The 23334-nt window shown below is 41.3% G+C and overlaps 2 protein-coding genes across 8 annotated transcripts in view; one reads left to right on the forward strand and one right to left on the reverse strand.

Moving 5' to 3' along the window:
* The window catches only part of rps6kb1a (ribosomal protein S6 kinase b, polypeptide 1a), a 78456-nt gene extending 62567 nt beyond the window's left edge, over window positions 1-15889 (forward strand). For 5 of the 6 annotated variants that reach the window (XM_058088264.1, XM_058088260.1, XM_058088265.1 and 2 more), the window contains 15 exons: window positions 3333-6094; window positions 6954-6997; window positions 7206-7326; window positions 8085-8153; window positions 8802-8949; window positions 9031-9088; window positions 9407-9507; window positions 11558-11648; window positions 11720-11810; window positions 11897-12004; window positions 12078-12140; window positions 12437-12514; window positions 12586-12693; window positions 13622-13734; window positions 13848-15889. In XM_058088264.1, the coding sequence (XP_057944247.1) occupies window positions 6023-6094; window positions 6954-6997; window positions 7206-7326; window positions 8085-8153; window positions 8802-8949; window positions 9031-9088; window positions 9407-9507; window positions 11558-11648; window positions 11720-11810; window positions 11897-12004; window positions 12078-12140; window positions 12437-12514; window positions 12586-12693; window positions 13622-13734; window positions 13848-14112 (1530 nt within the window). In that variant the 5' untranslated portion in view covers window positions 3333-6022 and the 3' untranslated portion in view covers window positions 14113-15889. The remainder of the gene's footprint in view (window positions 1-3332; window positions 6095-6953; window positions 6998-7205; window positions 7327-8084; window positions 8154-8801; window positions 8950-9030; window positions 9089-9406; window positions 9508-11557; window positions 11649-11719; window positions 11811-11896; window positions 12005-12077; window positions 12141-12436; window positions 12515-12585; window positions 12694-13621; window positions 13735-13847) is intronic. The other variant, XM_058088266.1, reaches the window with a different exon arrangement.
* A 3401-nt stretch (window positions 15890-19290) lies between these two features.
* On the reverse strand, window positions 19291-22748 carry rnft1 (ring finger protein, transmembrane 1). Of its 2 annotated transcripts, none has more exons than XM_058088271.1 (9): window positions 22549-22748; window positions 21763-22095; window positions 21621-21697; window positions 21451-21551; window positions 21083-21236; window positions 20855-21013; window positions 20723-20788; window positions 19834-19935; window positions 19291-19770 (listed from the first exon to the last, which is right to left on the reverse strand). In XM_058088271.1, the coding sequence occupies exons 1-9, from the start codon at window positions 22553-22555 to the stop codon at window positions 19636-19638; spliced, it is 1134 nt and encodes a 377-aa protein (XP_057944254.1). In that variant the 5' UTR covers window positions 22556-22748; the 3' UTR covers window positions 19291-19635. The 2 variants fall into 2 exon arrangements, with proteins under 2 accessions (XP_057944254.1, XP_057944253.1); XM_058088270.1 differs by having other exon boundaries at window positions 21763-22208; window positions 22549-22747.
* Window positions 22749-23334: the final 586 nt, after the last annotated feature.

The following is a 23334-nucleotide window of genomic DNA, read 5'->3' on the forward strand; positions in this document are numbered from 1 at the left end:
CTCTTCTGTTTTTTTTGTCTTTGTCTTTGGCGAGCATCAGTTCCCATTTCAGGGTGGGCGTGATACCGTGATACTTCCCTTTTATCCCAACCGCCTGTGAAGATGGCTTTATTGTTGCTGACGTGAGAGGCGTTTTTTTTTAATGTGGAAGCGTGCATTCATGTGTGTGTGTGTGTGTGTGAAGGATATCTGTGTCTTCTTGAATTTCCATAGACTCCAAAACAGTACACACCTCATTGCAACACATGCTATTGTGACAGCAGGTCATTTTTACTTGTGACACTTCCCTCCTTTTTTGCTTCATTGCTGCATTTTATTGGAAAAAACTTCATAAAAGTGTACACATGTATCTTTTTCCATTGTGTAAATGTGTCACATTGCACCTGAGCGATGACTTAATCTGGTTTGTTTTTCCTTCAATTCCAATAAAGAGTGCTTTAAAAAAAAAAAAAAAAGAATCAGTTCATTTTGTTTCAAGTGTTGACCGCACAGAGTCGGAGTTGACCCCGAAAACCTCTCAAGAATCTCACATGTCGGCCAAGAAAGGACGAGGAGGATCCATCACAACGTTCTAATGTTTCACATTCAAGCGCTTATCGCATTACTGATTTGCTCGGCCCCAAACTGACATCATCTCCGGTTTTAGACGGCAAGCGCCGGGAAATGATAGCACTTTACGCTCTTAAATGTTCATACGCCAGAGATTACAGTCATTTTATTGATTTTTTTTTATGATGCGATATTGATTTCTTTCGGTATGCAACATATATGTTATGGGGGGTGTTCAAAGTGCAAAAAAATACAATTAAAATTAAACAGGAAGAGCGGCACTATCACAAGAATAATATTAATTAAAATATTAAATATAATAATTAAAATATTAATAAAGTTAGAATATTCAAGTCAAAATATGACAAGATTAATGTCATATTGTGAGGAAAAAAATATTTTTTAAGTTGAATTTTTTCGTTGAAATATTAAAGAAGAGCGGCACTATCACAAGAATAATATTAGCACAATAAACTTAGAATATTCAAATCAAAATATGACAAGATTAATGTCATATTGCGAGGAAATTTTTTTTAAGTTGAAATATTAAAGAAAAGGAAGTTATTTGTCCTGAAGTCATAATATTAGAAAAAAAACAAAAATAAATTTTATATAAATAAAATAAATAAAAATTGTATTATATTACACAAATAAGGTCAAAATATTGAGAGATAAAGTCAAAAACATTCAGAAAAATGTGTTGAAAAAAGGGCATTCCTGCCTTCTATCATGTACTCCAGGGTCACATCTTATACTGTACAGCAGGGGCCTCCCTGTGGGTCACCCCCTGTGACCCCTGTGAGGATAAGCGGTAGAAAATGACTAAATGAATGAATGTCCCCATTATTAGGGTCGCGGATATGCTGGAGCCTATCCCAGCATATCCCCATAGACTTCGGACGAGAGGTGGGTGATTCGAGGTCGGCTGGGATAAGCTCCAGCATAACCCTAATAATGGGGACATTCATTCATTCATTTTCTACCGCTTATCTTCACAAGGGTCATGGGGGTGCTGGAGCCTATCCCAGCTGTCTTGTACACATACAAATGGTTGTTTGTCTGTATGTGCCCTGCGATTGGCTGGCGAATCACCCGCCTCTCGCCCGAAGTCAGCTGGGATAGGCTCCAGCATACCCGCGACCCTAATAATGGGGACATTCATTCATTTATTCATTTTCTGCCGCTTATCCTCACAAGGGTCGCTGGGTTTGCTGGAGCCTATCCCAGCTGTCTTCGGGTGAGAGAGGCGGGGTACACCCTGGACTGGTGGCCAGCCAATCACAGGGCACATATAGACAAACAACCATTCACACTCACATTCATACCTATGGACAATTTGGAGTGGCTAATTAACCTAGCATGTTTTTGGAATGTGGGAGGAAACCGGAGTACCCGGAAAAAACCCACGCATGCACGGGGAGAACATGCAAACTCCACCGTGCAGCCCAGAGTGGTTCCAGTCAACTAGAATAGAAGTGGCACATTAAACCCCTTAAAGGTGCCATGTTCACATTATGTAAATATCAATATTTGCCCGCCTGAAGGTTTCTCGTTTATGCGTAGTACTCGAACATTGTCAATATTGTATCAGGATGGGTTACCAAACTTTTATATCGCTCTTCAAGCATGAGAGCGTGAAACGCTGTAACTAAAGGAACAAAAAGGAGGGCAGCACGGTGGTCTAGTGGTTAGCGCGCAGACCTCACAGCTAGGAGACCAGGGTTCAATTCCACCCTCGGCCATCTCTGTGTGGAGTTTCCATGTTCTCCCCCCGTGCATGCGTGGGTTTTCTTCAGGTACTCCGGTTTCCTCCCACATTCCAAAAACATGCTAGGTTAATTAGCGACTCCAAATTGTCCATAGGTATGAATGTGAGTGTGAATGGTTGTTTGTCTATATGTGCCCTGTGATTGGCTGGCCACCAGTCCAGGGTGTACCCCGCCTCTCGCCCAAAAAAGACAGCTGGGATAGGCTCCAGCACCCACCGCGACCCTTGTGAGGATAAGCGGTCGAAAATGAATGAACATTAGTAGAGCCCTCTAGACATGAACTAACACCCCTATAGTCAACTTTACACTCATATTCCCCAATATAGTAGACATAATGAGAGTTAGGGCTGCAAGGCGGTCTAGTGGTTAGAGCGCAGACCTCACAGTTAGGAGACCCGAGTTCAATCCCACCCTTGGCCATCTCTGTGTGGAGTTTACATGTTCTCCCCGTGCATGCGTGGGTTTTCTCCGGGTACTCCGGTTTCCTCCCACATTCCAAAAACATGCTAGGTTAATTGGCGACTCCAAATTGTCCATAGGTATGAATGTGAGTGTCAATGGTTGTTTGTCTATATGTGCCCTGTGATTGGCTGGCCACCAGTCCAGGGTGTACCCCGCCTCTCGCCCGAAGACTTATAGGTTCTTATAGGTTCCACTCAGTAGAAACAACAGGAACTTCCCACTGTGTAGTATATCTGTGTGTGTGTTTTTTTTGTTGTTGTTACTGAACATTTCACCTGGTGATATGAGTTGCACAAGCATCAGCGGTGCAACGGAAAAGCCACCTTTCATGGCAAGAGAGCACGCCGTTCCATTCTCAGGAAGGACATCCGGCCAAAACCATTCATGCGATTGACTGACCACGGCGACCCCTGACAAGGAAAAAGCCCGAAAGTAAAAAAAAAAAAAAATGTGAGTGGCACCATGTGACTCGATTATCTTCGACACAAAAGATGGGCCTGCGGTACACATCGTGCCTCACCTTGCTTCTCCATTTCTCCTTTGTTGTTGCAGGAGTTTTGCCAGGGAACGTGCGTCATCCAGGTGTGTCCTGAACACACGGGATGTGGTGAAAACTTTGGTGAGATTAGGGAACACAATAAGGTATGCCTCGGAGCGGAGTGGGTGTAGAATACTCCAAATGTACTGTGTGATGACACACGCTGGTGACGCACATGTTGAGTTTGACCTGTTTGACGACAGGAAGCGTCGACCGGAGTCATGACGCCGTGGCGTTGAAGCGATGGGAGTCGTCCATATGCACCGCTGCAATGCTAGGAATGTGTGTTGATATACGTAGCGGCATATATGCAAATTAGGAAGGTCTGAATGTTCCCACAGGAGTCACTGGGACCATTTTTTGTGGGATTACAGCACTCAAAAAAAAAATGTTTAGCCTCAACAAAAAAAATCAACGCAACAGTTTCCATTAGTCTTTCTTAGTTATGACAACTTAATTTGAAATTGCTTTGAACCAACAAACAATATTGCATTGCACGAAATAGCTTTTCCTCTTCACTCAAAGCTTATTTTAAGTAATGCTTACTGAATAATTGTTGTCATAGGGACAAGTTTTTAAGTTCGTAACTCAAAAAAATATGTTGAGTCAACTGACTTAATCATTTTATTCAAAGTAGTTTAATTTGTTGTCTACTTAATTATAATAACAATGCACACAGCTTTTTAAGTAGCAGTAACTTTAATAATAGTAATTTTTAAAAAACAATGTTTTTCAGACCCATGACTTTAGCACTGCCTCTCAGCCCATCCAGGTCAGAAGAAAAGAAACAACTTTTGAAAAGCTTCAAAAGTATATTTCAGTTTTTTGCAGTAGCTGAGGTTAAGGGCATAAATTACACCCATCAACAAGGCACAGCACCTTGGAATGTCTCTCTCAACCAAACATTTGGTTCCTTCCACAACAATTGCTGTTCCCGAGTGTTCTGATCCAGAGGTAGACCTGTCTCCAACAATGGCGATTTTCATCATGTGACTTTCAAGGCTGGTCTCGAACTCTTGGTTGTCCTTTAAAAGGAAAAGAAAATGGATTTATTGTCTTTGATGGTTTACATTTGACCTTAAATTTGTCTGTAAATGTGTCTGTGGCACTTGGGTAACAGTTGCTGTAGGTAGCAGTTACACGGCTAAACTAGCTCAGGGGAAGAATACAACTAACATGTGGTTACAGTGCTATACAAGCTAGCAGTCACATCTTTAAACAAGCTAAGTTTTACTTATCTCAATGAAAGTCTACTCTGACTAATTTAAAGCCATCACTTCAGTAGAACAAATAGAAATACATTTTTCTCACCATGAAATGTTGCTTCAGTCTCCTGCACCGTCTTGTCTTGTAGGAGATGGAACTTAAAATGGAAAGGTTAATGTTGAGAAAAAGTATGTTACCAAGCTAATTTTATTAAGTCATGGCAACTTGAATTTTGTTTTAAGCTTACCAACAATAAAATTTGAGTGTATATGACATGCTAAATTAAGTTCATGTAATAGCCAACATTATTATTTGAACATAACTTAAAAAATAAAGTTAGCAACTTAGAAAGTTTATCTAAATCAATGAATTACATTTTTTACATTGCATTTATGTATTAAATCAAGTGGTGTCAAAAGATACTCCGAATTATTTTTTAGAGTGAGTATATGCGCAAATGCCGAAAATAGTCCTATCTATGTTAAAGAATCCTTCAAAAAATTCCTAGATCCAGACGGTGATCCGGATCACCCAAGAAATGTCATCAGTTTTTCCGTATTCTATTCCTGACCATTCCTGAAAATTTCATCCAAATCCATTCAAAACTTTTCAAGTTATTTTGAGCGCTGTGCTTACATTTTGCGCTGCACTTGATGAAGGTATTTTACCACAGTGACATTTTGTTTAAAAAAAAAACAGCAATGCGGTTAGTTTGGAGCTTGTTTTTGTCCCACCGGGTTGGTTAGTTTGGAGCTTGTTTTTGTCCCACTGGAAACACACAAGTGCGCACTAACATTTTCAGGTGTCACTGAACAATTTTGCTCCGTTGGTGCCAGTTATATATATTTATTTTTCATTATTATTTTTTCATTATTCATATATTTACATAATTATATATTCTCCTCAAAACACTATTTGTGTGTGCTTGTTTCATGAACATAAACATATAATCAGCTGATTCTAAAACAAGCATACAACTACATACAAATAAAGGCAAAAAAAAGACAATCCACCCAAAAAAAATTATTTTGCATACAAAATCCAAAAATAGGATTTTCATCAGAAAAATAAAGGTAACGCATTTGGTGATTGCCTGTGAGCAAGCGTATTTGAAGGATGAAAAAAACATCAATAATTTATTGCTGCCATCTACTGGAATAAATATGGGTTCTGTTTTTGTGTTTTTTTATATGTTGTGGAATATGTATTTCGGATGTACTTCACGATCAATGGCGGTAAACTGATCACTCAAGTTTGTTCGTGTTATGCCGACTCGTGCCGTTTATAACCGAATTTAGCCGACCACTTCCGGATGTACCCGAGCTGGGCCGAGCAGTAGCAGAAGCCGCCACTAGAGGCTTTTCCGCCGGCTGTCGGCACGGCTTGTTGTGTTTTGGTTAGCTAATCTGGCGGCTCTGTTGTAGCAGTAATGGCTCACCCGTAAGGCTGGGGGGAGTTTATATTTGCTGTAAAAACACCGGGCCACGGCTGTGCGGCCATGGCGGGGGTCTTCGACATCGACTTGGACCAACCGGATGAAAATGTGTCCGATGACGAGCTTGAAGATGCGGTACGTACAGCGTGTGCTAGCATCGATGCTAGTACGGCATCTCAGTGTTTAGCAGATGCGTTCAATTGCTAATCTAGAGTGGCATCCATTATCGGACAGCCCTCGCCCTGCGTTTCCCGCTAATTTCTTCATGACTTAAAATAGGCATTGTAGTACTGAAAAACATTATTTTACCACATTTGCTCAAAATAAAATGACTACAGACTATTTTTGCATTTGCCAGTTGACCTCATATTCAGTATTGTACGAGTTTTGGGTTGTGTCTGGGTGTGTGTGTGTTCGGGGCTCAGAACACCGCCACGGTGCTTAATAATTTGTACACATGTCGTTAATTAAAGGTTTATTAAAGGTTTGCTGCCATAATAGTTACTATAATTACATATTACCTGTGTATTACGGATTAAGAACGATTATATTCGATAAATGAATTGTTTACTGTACACATGTTTTAGCTAGTCGGCACGTGAAATGTAACAACTTTATTTATATTACAAATGCGTCGCATTATTCACATTTATTTATAATCCTATCGATAAACATTCCAAAACAAAGCTAATGTATGTGAACGTTGCGGCCCCTGTCGGCCACCGTAGAAATTGTTTATATACGAAAAGACAAAAAAAAAACACAAACAAAAATTGTGTTCGATAATATCAGTGACTTTCTGAGCCAAATAAACAAACCAGCATCAAACAAGCCAAGTATAAATGATATTTATTCGACTTTAGAGCCCTCATTTTAAGCAAAAAGACAAAACAAAGTAATACTACAGTTCCATTCTCAGCAGAGCGGGTACTATGTCAATGAAATTGTAGTTTTTGTTCTTATGAGTGTATTGTTTTATTTCTACTGTTTTCAGGTCCAGTTCAGTGAATATATGGACCAGTGCAGTGGCTTTGATTTGTGAGTAAAAAAAAAAAAGTTTTCACATTTTACCGAGACTGTCCCTTTTACATGACAACTTTGATAGTAGCAATAACCTGGTTCAGCAAAAGTGTCCAGTATTAGTATAAAAAGTATACATAAATGGCATGTTTTGCACAGCACTTCCACCAAACGTACTGCTCAGTGCTAATTATGCTGAAATGTGATTTGTTTTTTGTTTTACCAGTAACATGGATGACTGTGAGAAGTTTGAAATTTCAGAGAACAGCGTGAACAAGGGAACTGAGCAGATTAGGCCTGAATGCTTTGAGCTGCTGAAGGTTTTGGGAAAGGGTGGCTATGGAAAGGTGAGGCACTCTGTTGATCTCTTTCATTAAAGCTGTGGAAATTCAATCCAAAGAAGATCTTACGACATTATCTGACACCACCGCACCGTCTGTGGTGGTGGCTTGGGATGGTTTTCTTTAGTTTTCTGTTTTTTTTTTCTTCTGTAGTCTAATTTTCTTACTCCATTTTGCTTGTTTATCATCATATTGCGACTTAAAAATTCATATTCTGCGAGTGATATGACATTATTGTCGTCATTATTCCCTTGAAATTGTGACTTTTCTGTTGTTAGAATGACTTGCTGTTAGAATTTTTACTTTATTCTTGTAAAATTTAAGCTGTTTATTTTCCAAAAATTCCATCATTTTTGTCTTGTAATGATGACTTTTTTTCCTCATTGTTTTGTAACATTATGACTTTTTCCGCAACGTCATTTTCAGAAAAATTTCAACTTCTTTGCTTTGTTTCTCATAATACTTTGACTTTTTTGAAAAATGTTTTCTTTAATATTTATACTTTATTCTGCTAAAATAATTTTTCCTACAGCAAAATAATATTACCGCTTTATTCAGACATTTAGATTACGTTAGATTACAACTTTTTCATATTATTTTGGTGGTATTACACTGGCGAAAATGTGCTTAGGCTAGAATTAAATAACAACATTAAAACAACAATAATAGTGGCGAATAACATTTCTATCCACATAGCATGAGAGAATACAAGAAGTTTGATGCCACATCATTCAGTTACATTTAAATTTTGTGGTTTTTCTTAGGTTTTTCAGGTTCGGAAGGTATCAGGAACCACCTCCGGGAAGATATTTGCCATGAAAGTTTTGAAGAAGGTGAGTGTGCGTCTCTCAACTGGCACTTGAGGTGTGAATGCCAGTGTTAAAGGTTTGTTTTTCTAGTAAATGTGCTCCAGCGTAGCCCATTGAAGTCCCATCATGAATGAACAACCACCGTTGCTGAAAACTGCCCCCTAGTGGACATTCAAAGCAACGCAGTGTCATAGAGGTAGCATTATTAGAGGAAACACAAGCAGCCCTTATTAATGTGGACTTAGCTCCTTAAATACTAAACTGTTAAAGGCCAATGCAGGCTAATCGTGTATAGTGTTTCACATGGACTGGGTGCAACAATGTGCCTTTTTCTGTCCCGGGGACACACTGGTGCATTCAGTTTGTGAAGCCAGATGCAAAGAACAGACTTTTTTCTTTCCTTAAAACCTCACAGTGGCTTTCGGCTCCGCCTGGCCTTTTAGCTTCAGCCGACACAAAACGATAACTTTGCCCTATTCCCAGAAGCTTGAGGTTTTGGACAATGTTGTGTTTATTAACTTAATGAGGCATCACTCTTCGCTATCGTGCCGGGTGTCTGATTCCAGCACTGCTGCTGACACTTTGACACAATTCTAACGGGACTAAAAGGAATTTTCCTGAATACGTCTCATGCCTCGATCTTCCGTGCCTTCCCTTCCCATTTCTTGCCAGGCCATGATTGTACGTAACGCCAAGGACACAGCACACACCAAAGCCGAGAGGAACATTCTGGAGGAAGTGAAGCATCCATTTATAGTGGATCTCATCTACGCCTTTCAGACGGGAGGGAAGTTGTACCTTATTCTGGAGTATCTCAGCGGTGAGCATTGTGATGAGCGTTTGCCTTTTAACAGCGTCATGTGACGTCAGCGCTAACACATGTTTCTGTGGCCGACTCCAGGTGGAGAACTCTTTATGCAACTGGAAAGAGAGGGCATCTTTATGGAGGACACGGCATGGTAAAAATGGATTTTATATGATACTATACCAGGGGTGTCCAACATGCAGTCTGCAGCCATTTCTCTTTGGCATATTCTAATCTAAAAATATAACTCATTCAATGCAGTCTCATCAGTACCATTATTGATGGCTGTATAGAAATGGTATAGTCTATATTTAGTAATCAGCAAAATATCACTTCTCTACAAATAAAGGAGTAAGCATTTCAAACATAACTTTCATTTTGACGCACATAGATTTTGTATAGTTCCAGCCCACAGATGATGAGATGAGTTACACTGCCGCTGATGATAACGCCTTTTTATTCTTGTTGACAGTTTTTACTTGGCGGAGATTTCAATGGCCCTGGGACACTTGCACCAAAAAGGCATCATCTACAGAGACCTGAAGCCTGAAAACATCATGCTCAACAATAACGGTACAGACAACTTCGTCACCTTTTTTCACCCGGCAGGGCCGCTGACTGTATCTTATGAAGTTATACTGCATAGATTTCCAGAAAAAAATACATCTCAGCTTTATTCTAATCAAATTACAGCTTTTTTTATTTGAATTTGAACAATCCTGGTTCAGATTCCTTGTTTGATCCCGATTCACAAAGACTCTATAGCTGCTCTTAAATGGCAGAAGACTTCAAGTCATTTTGGAAAATGTGGTTGTGGAAAAGTAACATTCCGAGAATTAAGTCAAAATATTCTGATAATGAAGTTGATATTGTTGGAAAATTAATTAAAAAAAATACAACAGCAGAAACGGGACAAAAAGAGCTATCATTTTACAAGAATTAAGTAGAAATACTAGGAGATGTATTCTAACAAGAAAGACTATAAGTCGCTCCGGAGTATAAGTCACACAAGGCCAAAAATGCATAATTAGGTAGAAAAAAAACATACATAAGTTGCAATTTTTGCAAGTAATTTATTCTCCAAACTACTTGACCAAAACAGACATTACGTCCTCTTGGAAGGCAAGTTCTAACATGAATAAAAGAATAGAGAACAGGCTGAATAGGTGTAAGATATGCTAACACAATGGTTATTCAGCTACACAAAAAATAAACATGAACACAAAAGGTGTCCAGTGTTTATGGAACATAAACACTTTTTTCATTTATAAGTCGCTCTGGAGTATAAGTCGCAGGAACAGCCAACCTAGGAATAAAAGTGCCACTTATAGTCCGGAAAATACGGTATATATATTACATTATATTATTTATATTTATTTAACATTTATATTTATATTTGTCATTAGTTTTAACATTTATTTTCTTTTTTTTATATTAGTTTATAAGTCACTCTGGAGTATAAGTCACAGGAACAGCCAACCTATGTTAAAAAAGTGTGACTTACAGAAAATACAGTCATTTTATGAGGTGTAATAATGTAATTTTATTAGCTTCTAGTTGAATATTAAAGAAAAAAGTTATGTACAGGGCTCTACATTAAAAACCGAAATTACTTGCCCATGGGGAATCCTTAAGGTGAGAACTACTTGCCCGAACTTGCCCCATGTAAAATGAAAAGACTGCCATAATGATATGTAATTTTTTGTGGCATCACATGAGAATCTCAAATAAAGATGAAATGAGAGTACTACCTTACACATGGTAGTCGTAGTAAGCAGTGATATTTATAAGTTGTGCACCACAATGAAACATTATTGAATAGACACATTTGTGTACTAGTAAAGTGTTTTTAATCCAGAAAAAAGCTCAATGGTCAAACAATAATTTGTGAAGCAAAGGTGAGAAAAATCCACAGAGAAATGGAAGCGCTAGATTTTGTAGCTTGTGCAAAATCAGCACTTGGTATTGGATCTAATGGGTGGTGTTTCATTGTGACCACTTCAAATTGTCACAGCAATGTGATTCACTCACCTGTGCCATCATTTGATTTGCTGCCGCTAATAAACTACTTGTTTAGGAGGCACTGGTTCATCACTTTTTGCTGTTTCCTTCAGAATTAGACGACGTTGGCAGCGCCGCCATGACGGATGTTTTCGTAGTCAAACGATCGCTGATTGGTTGATCGCGAACAACGGGTGTGGGTAAAACGCGGACTGTGGATTACGGCCCGCGGTCTAAATAAACGATTCTGATTGGTCCATTTCAAGATTTGCAAGGATTGCTTTGCAAATTACCACCGGGATTACGCAGTCCGTGTTTTACCAACACCCAACAAGAACCGCTTTTAAAAAAACTCTTGGCAGTATGGCATGCCAAAGTGCACTTGCCCGACGGGAATGTCACTGATTGGATTTACTTGCCCGAATTTTGTTTTAACTTGCCCCGGGCCATCGGTACAACGTTATTGTCGAGCCCTGATGTATGTTGTTATTTTGGGGCAAAATAGTATTATGGCAATAAAGTCCAAATATAACAAAAAGCTGATTTAAGAAGAAATAAACCATCAAAAATGGAAGAAAATGATAAGCTTCCCGTAATTCTTATCTACTCGAATATCTTCCAGGACATGTGAAGCTGACAGACTTCGGCCTCTGCAAAGAGTCCATCCACGACGGGACGGTCACGCACACCTTCTGCGGTACCATCGAGTACATGTACGTCACCAGCATCTCCTCATTCAGGCTCAGGTCATCGCTGCACTGACTCCGCCCCTCTTCCCCCTCAGGGCTCCGGAGATCCTAATGAGGAGCGGGCACAACCGGGCGGTGGACTGGTGGAGTCTGGGGGCCCTCATGTACGACATGCTGACAGGAGCAGTAAGTGCACGCCGTCGCGTATACTTCTCGCCCAGCAAGCCAAACCGTCTCAGCCGCTTTCTTTCACCCCCCCCCCCCCGCGCCAGCCGCCTTTCACAGGTGAAAATCGAAAGAAGACCATTGACAAAATTCTGAAATGCAAACTCAGCCTTCCGCCCTACCTGACACAAGAGGCGAGGGACCTCCTCAAAAAGGTGAAGCCAACCCACTCCACTCTCATCATTTGTCTTTCTCTGCTGGAACATGACCTTTGACCTTTTATTTCAGCTTTTGAAGCGAAACGCCTCCATGCGACTCGGGGCGGTGCCAAGTGATGCTGCTGAAGTCCAGGTAAGTTTTTTGAAAAAAAAATCTAAAAATCATTATTAGATTATTAATTAGCCTACTATTATTACTATCATCATTATTGTTCTTCTAATTATTACTACTACTAGTAGTAATAGGCTAGTATTAGCCTGCTTATTGGCTTACTTATTAGCCTGTTTTTGCCCCATTATATGAAATTTGTCAGGTATTTTTTTGTAAAAAAAATAAAAAATCAATACAAAATAAAAAAAATATCAAATTATTTGGGGGGGCTGAAGCCAAATACTTATTAAATGGGATACTGTTGTCATTTCCTGCAGGCCCACCCGTTCTTTCGCCACATCAACTGGGAGGAGCTCTTGGCTCGCAGAGTCGAACCTCCTTTCAAACCTTTCCTGGTGAGTTGATCCGCAACACAGCACCGCACACCCCCCACCCCCAACTTCACTGACCCGCTCATTTGGTACAGCAATCGGCCGATGACGTCAGCCAGTTTGACTCCAAGTTCACCAGCCAGACTCCAGTGGACAGCCCGGACGACTCCACGCTGAGCGAGAGCGCCAATCAAGTCTTCCTGGTGCGTGGTGAAATGATGCGTGCATTTGTTGAGAAGGAAGTCACGTTACGCTTTTACCGTCCGACAGCAATCAATTCCCCAGTGTGAGTCTTTAAGCTAAAGAAAGCATGAATACAATATATATATATATATATATATAATCATTATTATATTATTCTGATTATTACTACTACTAGTAGTAATAGTAGGCTAGTATTAGCCTGCTTATTGGCTTGCTTATTAGCCTGCTTTTGCCCTATTATATGAAATTTGTCAGATATTTTTTTGTAAAAAAAAAAAATCTTAAGAAAATTTTAAAATGAATTATTAATTATATATATATATTCATTTTAAAATGTTCTTAAGATTTTTATTTATTTAAAAAAATCTTTTTTATTAAATGATTTTTTATTTTTTTTACATTACATTATTTTTTGTAAAAAATAAAAAATCTTAACATTTTAAAATGAATTAATTTATATATATATATATATATATATATATATATATATATATTCATTTTAAAATGTTCTTAAGATTTTTTATTTTTGTAAAAAAAGAAAAAAAAAATCTCAAGAACATATTAAAATGAATTGATTCATTATATATGTATATTAATTGTTTTATTAAATGTTTTTAAGATGTTTTATTTTTTTACAAAAAATATTCATATATATATATATATATTCTATTTTTAGAATATGCTGAGAGGAGTTGCGGGTCGAATATGGCCCTCAGCCGCACTTTGGACTCCCGTGATGTAACGGGATAATGTGTCTGTCATCTGCGCGCACACACAAACACCGTTTCCCCAAAATCCCGTAATGTGTCCCATCTGGTTCTAAAGTCCTTTTCCTGGAAGCCCCACTCCCCCCCACCCCCACCACACCTCAGTGTTCCACCACATTGCTCGGATTCAGCTGACTGTGCGTTTCTTTGCTCATCGCAGGGTTTCACATATGTGGCTCCGTCGGTGCTGGAGAACGTCAAGGAAAAGTTCTCCTTTGAGCCAAAGGTCCGCTCACCTCGCAAGTTCACAGGAAGCCCGAGGACACCCGTGAGGTGACGGCAGCTTCTGCTTTTCTTTCTATGACGTCAGCAGTCCTCAATACAGGAGACCTTTTTTTTCCTGGTGTGGATGTTCCACAATGAAGCCTTACTTTCTTATTTCACAGCCCGGTAAAGTTCGCAGCGGGAGATTGTTGGCCCCGGGGCCCCACGCTGGCCGGCAGCTCATCCCTGCTGTCGCCCGGCATCTCTGCCGAGCAACCCATGGAGGTGTCGACAATGGAGCAAATGGACACAAGCGGCGGCGCCACGCCGGAAGCCTCGGCGCCGCTCCCCATCAGGCAGCCGTCAGGCATGAGTGCCGGACTGTACAAAAAGCAAGTCTACCCGATGAACTCCAAGCGGCCGGAACACCTCCGGATAAATCTATGACGCTCGGCTTTTTCTTCTCAACACCTTCATCACTTCCTGGATCCTTAGATAAATACGGTAGTACTTCCCCGCCATTTGCCAGGGGTCGGCTTCAAACCAAACATCTACCTCACAACCAAAAATAACACATGGAACGGCACCAACAATACTATTTTATACTGATTTACGTACCGCAAGGCATGCTGGGAGGACCGTGTGCACACTTCTCCAACAGAACAGAATCCTGCAAGCCATAATTTAGTCACATTTTTTAATGTTTTATTATATATAATTAATTTAGGACAAGACAATGCTGTTTTGTACTAAATTATATATTTTTTAGTACAGTGCATTTGAGATATATATAATTTTTTTTTAGAATCGATACAATTTTTTATATAAAATTATGCCTTGCAGGTTATAATTTTGTATAAAATTTGAATATAAATGATAAGCAATACCATAAGTATTAAAATAAAAAATAATTTAGTATACAAATACAATGCTATTTTATACTAAATTTTATTTTATTTTATAAACACAAATAATGTAAATATATATGAAATTTGGGGGTGGCATGGCGGTTGAGTGGTTAGCGTGCAGAGACCAGGGTTCAATTCCACCCTCGGCCATCTCTGTGTGGAGTTTGCATGTTCTCCCCGTGCATGCGTGGGTTTTCCGGGTTTCCTCCCACATTCCAAAAAAAACATGCTAGGTTAATTAGCGACTCCAAATTGTCCATAGGTATGAATGTGAGTGTGAATGGTTGTTTGTCTATATATGCCCTGTGATTGGTGGACCCCGCCTCTGGTCGCCTCTCCCGCGACCCTCGTGAGGAAAAAGCGGTAGAAAATGAATGAATGAATGTATATGTAATTTGGCATAAAATAGCAACATACTAAACATTGTGCATACCTTGCGGGTTGTAAATCTGTATAAAATGGCATTTATTTGCGTCCATGTGGGACAGTTACAATGTGTCATGTTTGGTTGCACAGCCAGTGAAGTAGGTACGTTTGGTTTGCCACAAAGAAAGAAAAAAAAATGATGCTTTGATCAGAAATCTACAGGTTACCAATGCTGAATCTCGGGTCAGCGGGGGATCCACCGTTGCTGTCCAAGTCGATCACCAGCTCTGTCATCTGAGGAAATCCACTGAGGTGCTTCAGGCTGCGTTTTAATGGTGCTCTTCTTTTCTCAAGTTCAGACTTTTTTTTTTATATGTATGTGAAAAACCATAACCTCACAAAACCCACAAGTTTTATTTGTGACGAGTCCCAGTGAACACACCACGGAGGAGTGTACCACCATAGCAAAAACAACCGTGTTTAGTTTATTTTTTGTTGAATGTAAAAAAAAAACGTAATGCCTTAGAGGGTTGAGACCTGTTATGTTTTAAACAGGATGTACCTGACCTGAACGCTCCGTTAGTGTCCAAGCCTCTGGATTGAAGCCATTTGAGCCAGCATATTGCCCCCAGAATCTCTCTTGGTGAAATCCCCCCCACTGAACAGTCATAGAGGTTGCATAGGATGGATCAGTGTTGAATAGATTTTGCTCCGAGGCATTACAACAGACTCAACTGTGAATTAGTTATGTATTCCATGTTAGCATATTTATTTAAGGGCCATTGTGTTCATGAACGGCTCACACTATGCAAGCTAGGTATTTATTGTGTAGTCTTAAGGCGAATAGAGTCATGGAAAATGATGATTTACACTAAGGTCGTACAGCAAACGCAGATGCAGCATCAGTGAATGATGTGTCTGTTACTGTGATATAATTTTTAGGGCTTTTTTTTTAAAAAATACTTCTTTGTTGGTCTTGCTTGACACTTGAACTTTTTGGGGGGGTCAGCCCACTGTGAAGCAAAATGAAATTGTACCTTGTGCCTGACAGAGTGCATGTAGTGTACTTGTGTCTTTTGATTGACAGGTTGTGAAATACACTTTCTTTTGTAAATGTTTTTTTTTAATTTAATTTTGCTTGATCTAGTTGTCGATCTGAAATTACTGTCACATCCAAACATCGCTGAAAATGGCTATGCTAACTGCGTATTTGATGTGTATATACTTATGGATGTGTTTTACGCGTGCGCACTGTGACACCCGACTCGCGCCGAAGAGTACTCGATTCACTTAAATGAGTGACTCATAAAAGCTATCGAGATTACCATTCAGACAAGCTTCCGCCCTATCGTTACATTTGATTGGTTGAATTACAGGAAAAGTCAGCCTGTTTCTGTCGAATCAGATCACCGGGCGGGAAAGAGTTGTCATTAGCTAGCCGAACATGTTAGCTAAACTTATATGGCGAGGAAGCCGCGGAACGTTTAAAAACGACATAACCAACCGAAGCATCGTCCTTTTTCAATGGGAAATCGTCAATTCTTCTTCCGGCACAGACTACAGGTGAGCAACAACTAACTACTTCAACTACTTGGTAAGTTTATATTTTATCAGCTACATGAATGCCCTCATATTGATGGGAAACGACGATGTGTCATTAGTGTCATTAGCACTGATTGTACAATAATGGAGTCGAGGGTTACTAGTCCGTGATCGTTGGGGCCTATACAGTACATAGAAGAGATCCCTGGTCGTTATGTTTAGCAAATAGGGGTAATTAAATAAAAGCGAAGACTAATGTGAAGTCAATGCACAGGGGAGTGGAGCTTCACCTCGGGTTGTACCTACAGTGAAGAAAATAAGTATTTGAACACCCTGCTATTTTGCTATTTCTCCCACTTAGAAATCATGGAGGGGTCTGAAATTTTCATCGTAGGTGCATGTCCACTGTGAGAGAGATAAACTAAAAAGAAAAATCCAGAAATCACAATGCATGATTTTTTAACAATTTATTTGTGTGATACAGCTGCAAATAAGTATTTGAACACCTGTGTATCATCTAGAATTCTGACCCTGAAAGACCTGTTAGTCTGCCCATTAGAAGTCCACCTGCACTCCATGTATCATCCTGAATCAGATGCACCTGTTTGAGGTCGTTAGCTGCATAAAGACACCTGTCCACCCCATACAATCAGTAAGACTTTAACTTGTAACATGGCGAAGACCAAAGAGCTGTCCAAAGACACCAGAGACAAAATTGTACACCTCCACAAGGCTGGAAAGGGCTACGGAGCAATTACCAAGCAGCTTGGTGAAAAAAGGTCCACTGTTGGAGCTATCATTAGAAAATGGAAGAAGCTAAACATGACGGTCAATCTCAACCGGAGTGGAGCCCCATGCAAGATATCACCTCGTGGGGTCTCAATGATTCTAAGAAAGGTGAGGAATCAGCCCAGAACTACACGACAGGACTTGGTCAATGACCTGAAAAGAGCTGGGACCACCGTTTCCAAGGTTACTGTAGGTAATACACTAAGACGTCATGATGTGAAATCATGCATGGCACGAAAGGTTCCCCTGCTTAAACCAGCACATGTCAAGGCCCGTCTTAAGTTTGCATATGACCATTTGGATGATACAGAGGAGTCATGGGAGAAAGTTTTATGGTCAGATGAGACCAAAATAGAACTTTTTGGTCATAATTCCAGTAAGCGTGTTTGGAGGAAGAAGAATGAAGAGTACAATCCGAAGAACACCATCCCTACTGTGAAGCATGGGGGTGGTAGCATCATGCTTTGGGGGTGTTTTTCTGCACATGGGACAGGACGAGTGCACTGCATTAAAGAGAGGATGACTGGGGCCGTGTATTGTGAGATTTTGGGGAACAACCTCCTTCCCTCTGTCAGAGCATTGAAGATGGGTCGTGGCTGGGTCTTCCAACACGACAACGACCCGAAGCACACAGCCAGGAAAACCAAGGAGTGGCTCCGTAAGAAGCATATCAAGGTTCTAGCATGGCCCAGCCAGTCTCCAGACCTGAACCCAATCGAAAATCTTTGGAGGGAGCTCAAACTCCGTGTTTCTCAGCGACAGCCCAGAAACCTGACTGATCTAGAGAAGATCTGTGTGGAGGAGTGGGCCAAGATCCCTCCTGCAGTGTGTGCAAACCTGGTGAAAAACTACAGGAAACGTTTGACCTCTGTAATAGCAAACAAAGGCTACTGTACCAAATATTAACATTCATTTTCTCAGGTGTTCAAATACTTATTAGCAGCTGTATCACACAAATAAATTGTTAAAAAAATCATGCATTGTGATTTCTGGATTTTTCTTTTTAGTTTATCTCTCTCACAGTGGACATGCACCTACGATGAAAATTTCAGACCCCTCCATGATTTCTAAGTGGGAGAAATAGCAAAATAGCAGGGTGTTCAAATACTTATTTTCTTCACTGTAGGTACCCCGTTGTGCAATGCCGGTCTGAAAGCTGCATAAACCCCTCCATGATGCAACCCAAACCCAGTTGAGCTGGCATGGTTCAGTTACAAGCTGGAACTATTGAAGCGCCAGCATTTTAAGAAATGCTGCAAACATTTGACAGACAGTGAAAATACATGTGGTACCAATTCCACAACTTTACAGAGATGACGTTAAAGGAAATATTGCATTATTATACATACTAGATTATATATTACAACAGTGGTTTATTTGGTCAGTCGTGAAAAATATTTCAAAACGCACCTGCATTGTTCTGTGACTCAGTTAGTCATATTTGTTATTGCACCGTTCTTAAAATTAATGTTAAAATCTTATCTTGTGCATCATCTCATGACATCGCTTTACCAATAATAAAGATGCTGTAGAGATGTTGAGTTCCGCTAACAAAAAAAAGAATGCACAGACATCACCCAATGCACATTTTTATTCGGAGTTCATGGAGTGACATGGACAGAAAAAGTGGGAATATTTCATGACATAATAAAATAGATTTCTCCCATTCTTTGGTTTTTTTACAAGGATCTCTTCCATAGAAATATTCAAAAACTTGTTTTCGATCAAACTTGCGAGATGAATAGAAAAATCGCCCCTGAAAGCACCATCTCATGCGTCACCAGTGCCTGATACAGGCTGCTACCAGGGTGTTGCAGTGTGCAAATTACCAGCAGTCCCAAATGTATGTTAAACCTTCAAGATGACGTATGCAAAATGTAGCACGTCTCTTAAAATCTGTCATTCAGAAAAGTCATTTTAAATGAAAATGGTTTTCCACATGCGGGCCCGTGGGGGGGGGGGGGTAGATTACAGCAGAAACCGACACAAAGAGAAAACAAACCTGGAAAAACACCAAAAGGAAAAGCATTGGTTGAATTTAATGGAAGAAAATAAAGGAACGCTGCTGTACAATTTAACAATCCAACAAGGTCACATTCATGGAAGCACCCAAAAGTGAAAAGGAAAACCGCACTATTGTTTGGAACTTTGCCCATCCTCCACAATCCTTATGCGTTTTCTTTTCTTATGTCTTTTCTGTGTTGTAAAGATGGTCCAACAACAATCTTTGGAGTTTTTTTTTTTCACATGCATTCTTAGCTGGAAAAACACACAAAAAAGAGTCTTGCATAAGAATTGTGAATGATCGGCAAAAGTCTTTAAAAAAGTGCAGTTTTTCTCAAAAGCCTCCCAAAAAGAAGTGCGATCAGTAAATCTGCAGGTGTGGAGAAGTAGCTCCATCTCTCCACTTGTACACCTTCTCCGTGATCACAGTCCGGCAAAGAGGGCAGCTCTTCTCCCGGTTAAACCACAGAGCGATGCATTCATCACAGAATATGTGCTGCAAGACAGCGTAGCAGTCAGCAAGTTTCCATTTTAAAAAAATCATCTGCTGGGTTTTTACCTGGCAGAGGAGCACTTGAGGCTCCCTGTATTCTCCCTGACAGATGGGACACACGTCTCCAGCCTCCATGCACTGGCTCCTCGTGGCTGCCGTCCCTGTATGCTGAGGCACAGAAGACAAAACTTAGGACTCATGCTAGCCGGGAATGACAAATGGTATCGACACGATTCCGCAAAAATTGTGAATCAGAATTTTCTTGCTTAGAATTGAAATTGCAATTTTTTTTAGTCACAATTCAAACATTACATTCAGGTTTTCAAAACGTAATTCATAAAGTACCACTATCGTGGATGAAGATGCCCTATTACTCTAAACGTCGGATAGCCACTGTAGAGTTGCTGAGTGTTAGCATGGTTAGCATGTGGAGAGTGCCAGTGACCGAGTGTTAGCATGTGGAGAGTGCCAGTGACCGAGTGTTGGTCACTGGCACTCTCCACATGCTGAGTGTTAGCGTGCGGAGAGCGCCAGTGACCGAGCGTTAGCGTGCGGAGAGCGCCAGTGACCGAGCGTTAGCGTGCGGAGAGCGCCAGTGACCGAGCGTTAGCGTGCGGAGAGCGCCAGCGACCGAGCGTTAGCGTGCGGAGAGCGCCAGCGACCGAGCGTTAGCGTGCGGAGAGCGCCAGCGACCGAGCGTTAGCGTGCGGAGAGCGCCAGCGACCGAGCGTTAGCGTGCGGAGAGCGCCAGCGGCCGAGCGTTAGCGTGCGGAGAGCGCCAGCGGCCGAGCGTTAGCGTGCGGAGAGCGCCAGCGGCCGAGCGTTAGCGTGCGGAGAGCGCCAGTGGCCGAGCGTTAGCATGAGAGCATGAGATGTGGCTGACAGCAGCTCCTGTTCTACACCAGCCACTAGGTGGCAGGCCTGTTACATGTTACACCCTGACTGTTTTACTGACCTCATTCATTAGAAACATCCTCACAGTTTTCAGCAAAGACGTCCACTGTCCATACAATCCTAAAAGCTGCAAGAGAGGAAAAAACATGTTGCCAACAGACAAACAGGAAGATGCACCGTCAAACCACCGCACCTTCAGTATGAGGTAGAGCAAAGCCAGTAAAACCCCCAATGTGAGCGCCGCGGCGCCATCGACCTCCTGGTACGTGACCAGGTAGCGGAACCAAAGAGGAACAGGAGCCACAGCTTGGTAGACCTGACCCAGCTCCTCGGTCATCAGCAGCCAACGCCCCTGCAGACAAAGACACATTAGGACTGTCGTGTTTACACCAGGTTCAGGTGCAAAATAAACTCCACTCACCTGTGTTCTGTAGGTGGCTAGGGCAGCAGGCACAAGCACGATAAGGCACTTGATCCCCATAAAGAAGAACTTTATTATAAAGTTGGTGATGCCGACGGCCCACAGGACCTCCCAGAATCCCAGCGGCTCTATAGTTGGACTGAGGAACACAAGGCTGGGGGAGCGGAACAAAGCAGGTTAAACGCCACAGACTATTAATAGAGTCCATCCTGAGCTGCAAGTCGAGTTTTGGTGTAACAACAAATAACAGTAAGAAATATTTACCCAGCAAAAGTAACCTTTTAGTAATTTACGGGAGCGCATTCGTCAAACGCAAAACGTTGCAAACCGAGGACCAGCTGTATTTTCTGGGATATTGCAAACGTTACCAGTTGTAAAGTGTCTCCGTGAGAAAGGTGTAGTAAAGCAGGAGGGTGGAGGAGATCAGGAGGACCAGCAACCACACACACTGCAGCTTTGCGTGGCGATCCTGAGGATGCAAAGACGCAAAACTTCAGCATGCCATCAGTGATGCCAGCATCTCTACGTCGGCGCTTACCTGAAGAAATACTTGTATTTGGATGTTTTTATTCACGTAGAGGAACGTGGTGACGAGGCCGACGCCAACTGCCAGTCCTGGTGAACGAGGAGGAGACGTTAGTCAAGGCGTTTGAATGCAAACCACATCTGGTTTAACTCACCGAGTGCGTGCTGGATGACCAGTTTAGCGCTTAATATCACAAGAAAAGGAAGACTCTTTTGGAGCCAACGGACCAGACACCGCAGCTCAGACAACGAGGCACTGGGTTCCCCAGAGTCCGGATCAGAGTCAGACGGGTCGAGCTCGGGCTCTGAATGGGATTGACGCTGCCCACAATGATGTCCGTGTCCATGGGAATGGGTGTGGCTGTGGGAGTTGACTCTGGATCGCCGGGTGGACGCACCTCCGCCCGACTCCCCCGGGCCGCCGGTCATGGGCACCCGCACCTCGTTGCTCTTAGCTTGGGCAGCGGGCACGGTCCTGGTGGGAAGCTCTGCTTGCAGAGTAAGGGATAAACCATTTCTGGCATGAGTGCCCTCCTGTCTTGAGTTAGGATGCATGACAGTTGGAGACTCCCTCGCTTTTACAGCTCCTCTGGAATCACTCCTTTTGACACAAAAACAAACTTCTACTCACTCTTCATTCACATCTCTTTATTTTAATGATAGTACTGTTTAAACTCTATCCAGCTCATTTGTATCATCGGCACTAGAACACTTGTTACACTCTAAAACGTAAATTATTTAAACGCATAATGTTCAGTGAAATATAGGTTTTTTATATATAACTATTTATAAATTATATATATGTTACTATTTATATATAACTTTTTTCAGGAAATCAGCCCGACGCCATCTGACTACAGTGTAACATCGTTAGCATTAGCAGCTAGCAGATGCTTTCTGTCAGGCCACTTTCGGCAGCTGAGCTCGGCCGTCAAACTCACCTGTCATTCTGCAACCGGAGTTTCATGGTAACCCCTCAGTCCCCATTTAACGCCGCGTCTGAAGCGCCGAGCGAAAGTCGAGCAAAAATAACAACAAAATCAACGCCGTCGACTTTCTACCCCAGGCAAACACTGGCCGCCCCGACGTTATTACATGTGACGTCATCACAAACTTCCTCTTGCGGAGTGATGTGGTGTCGGTGGACTGGTGTTACATTACCGCCACCTAGCGGTCTTTTTATGAAGCGAAGTGAAGTCGAGTGTACGTTTCAAGAGTTTGTAAAGAAATAAGACATTTTCACTCCGAGCAGTTCTTGTAGTTATTCTGTTTCGAACTGACAAGCCTATTGAGTAACATTCAAGGAATTAACTGTTGTATTGTTTAGTGTTACACACCCATTTCTTCATTTCAAAATGGCTAGTTGTGTTGCAGAAATCAAGTTGAACAAGAAGTTCATCAAGCTTGGTGGCAATTTAGTTAGGTTTCTATTAAAAGAAAGACAACATGACACGATGTGATAACAGCAAATTTAAATCAAGCTAAACATGTCTGGAAATGTGTTTTTGTCTCGTTAACGACAGTAGAACTGTTGTTATGAGCAGTGAGTGGGCGGCGTTCAAAGACATCACGTAATTTAAAAGTTATAGTTTACTACACGTTTCGGGTGTGTTTTCTGGGATTTCTGAGCACACTCAAATGCTGCTAACAATATCCACCAATTACCTTTCTGTTTATTTAAACCACGCAGGATTACACATTGTGAGTCATGTCAGTCAGAATATTTC

The sequence above is a fragment of the Doryrhamphus excisus genome, chromosome 11 (assembly GCF_030265055.1).
Source record: "Doryrhamphus excisus isolate RoL2022-K1 chromosome 11, RoL_Dexc_1.0, whole genome shotgun sequence".
In the NCBI taxonomy this organism is placed as follows: domain Eukaryota; kingdom Metazoa; phylum Chordata; class Actinopteri; order Syngnathiformes; family Syngnathidae; genus Doryrhamphus; species Doryrhamphus excisus.

Excerpts from the sequence above, each read along its gene's own strand:
- rnft1 (XM_058088270.1), bottom strand. The coding sequence starts at position 22,574 with ATGAAACTCCGGTTGCAGAATGACAG. Across the intron at positions 21,552-21,620 it reads AAATACAAGTATTTCTTCAG|GATCGCCACGCAAAGCTGCA; the intron begins GTAAGCGCCGAC and ends TTGCATCCTCAG. Across the intron at positions 21,014-21,082 it reads TAGCCACCTACAGAACACAG|GGGCGTTGGCTGCTGATGAC; the intron begins GTGAGTGGAGTT and ends CTTTGTCTGCAG.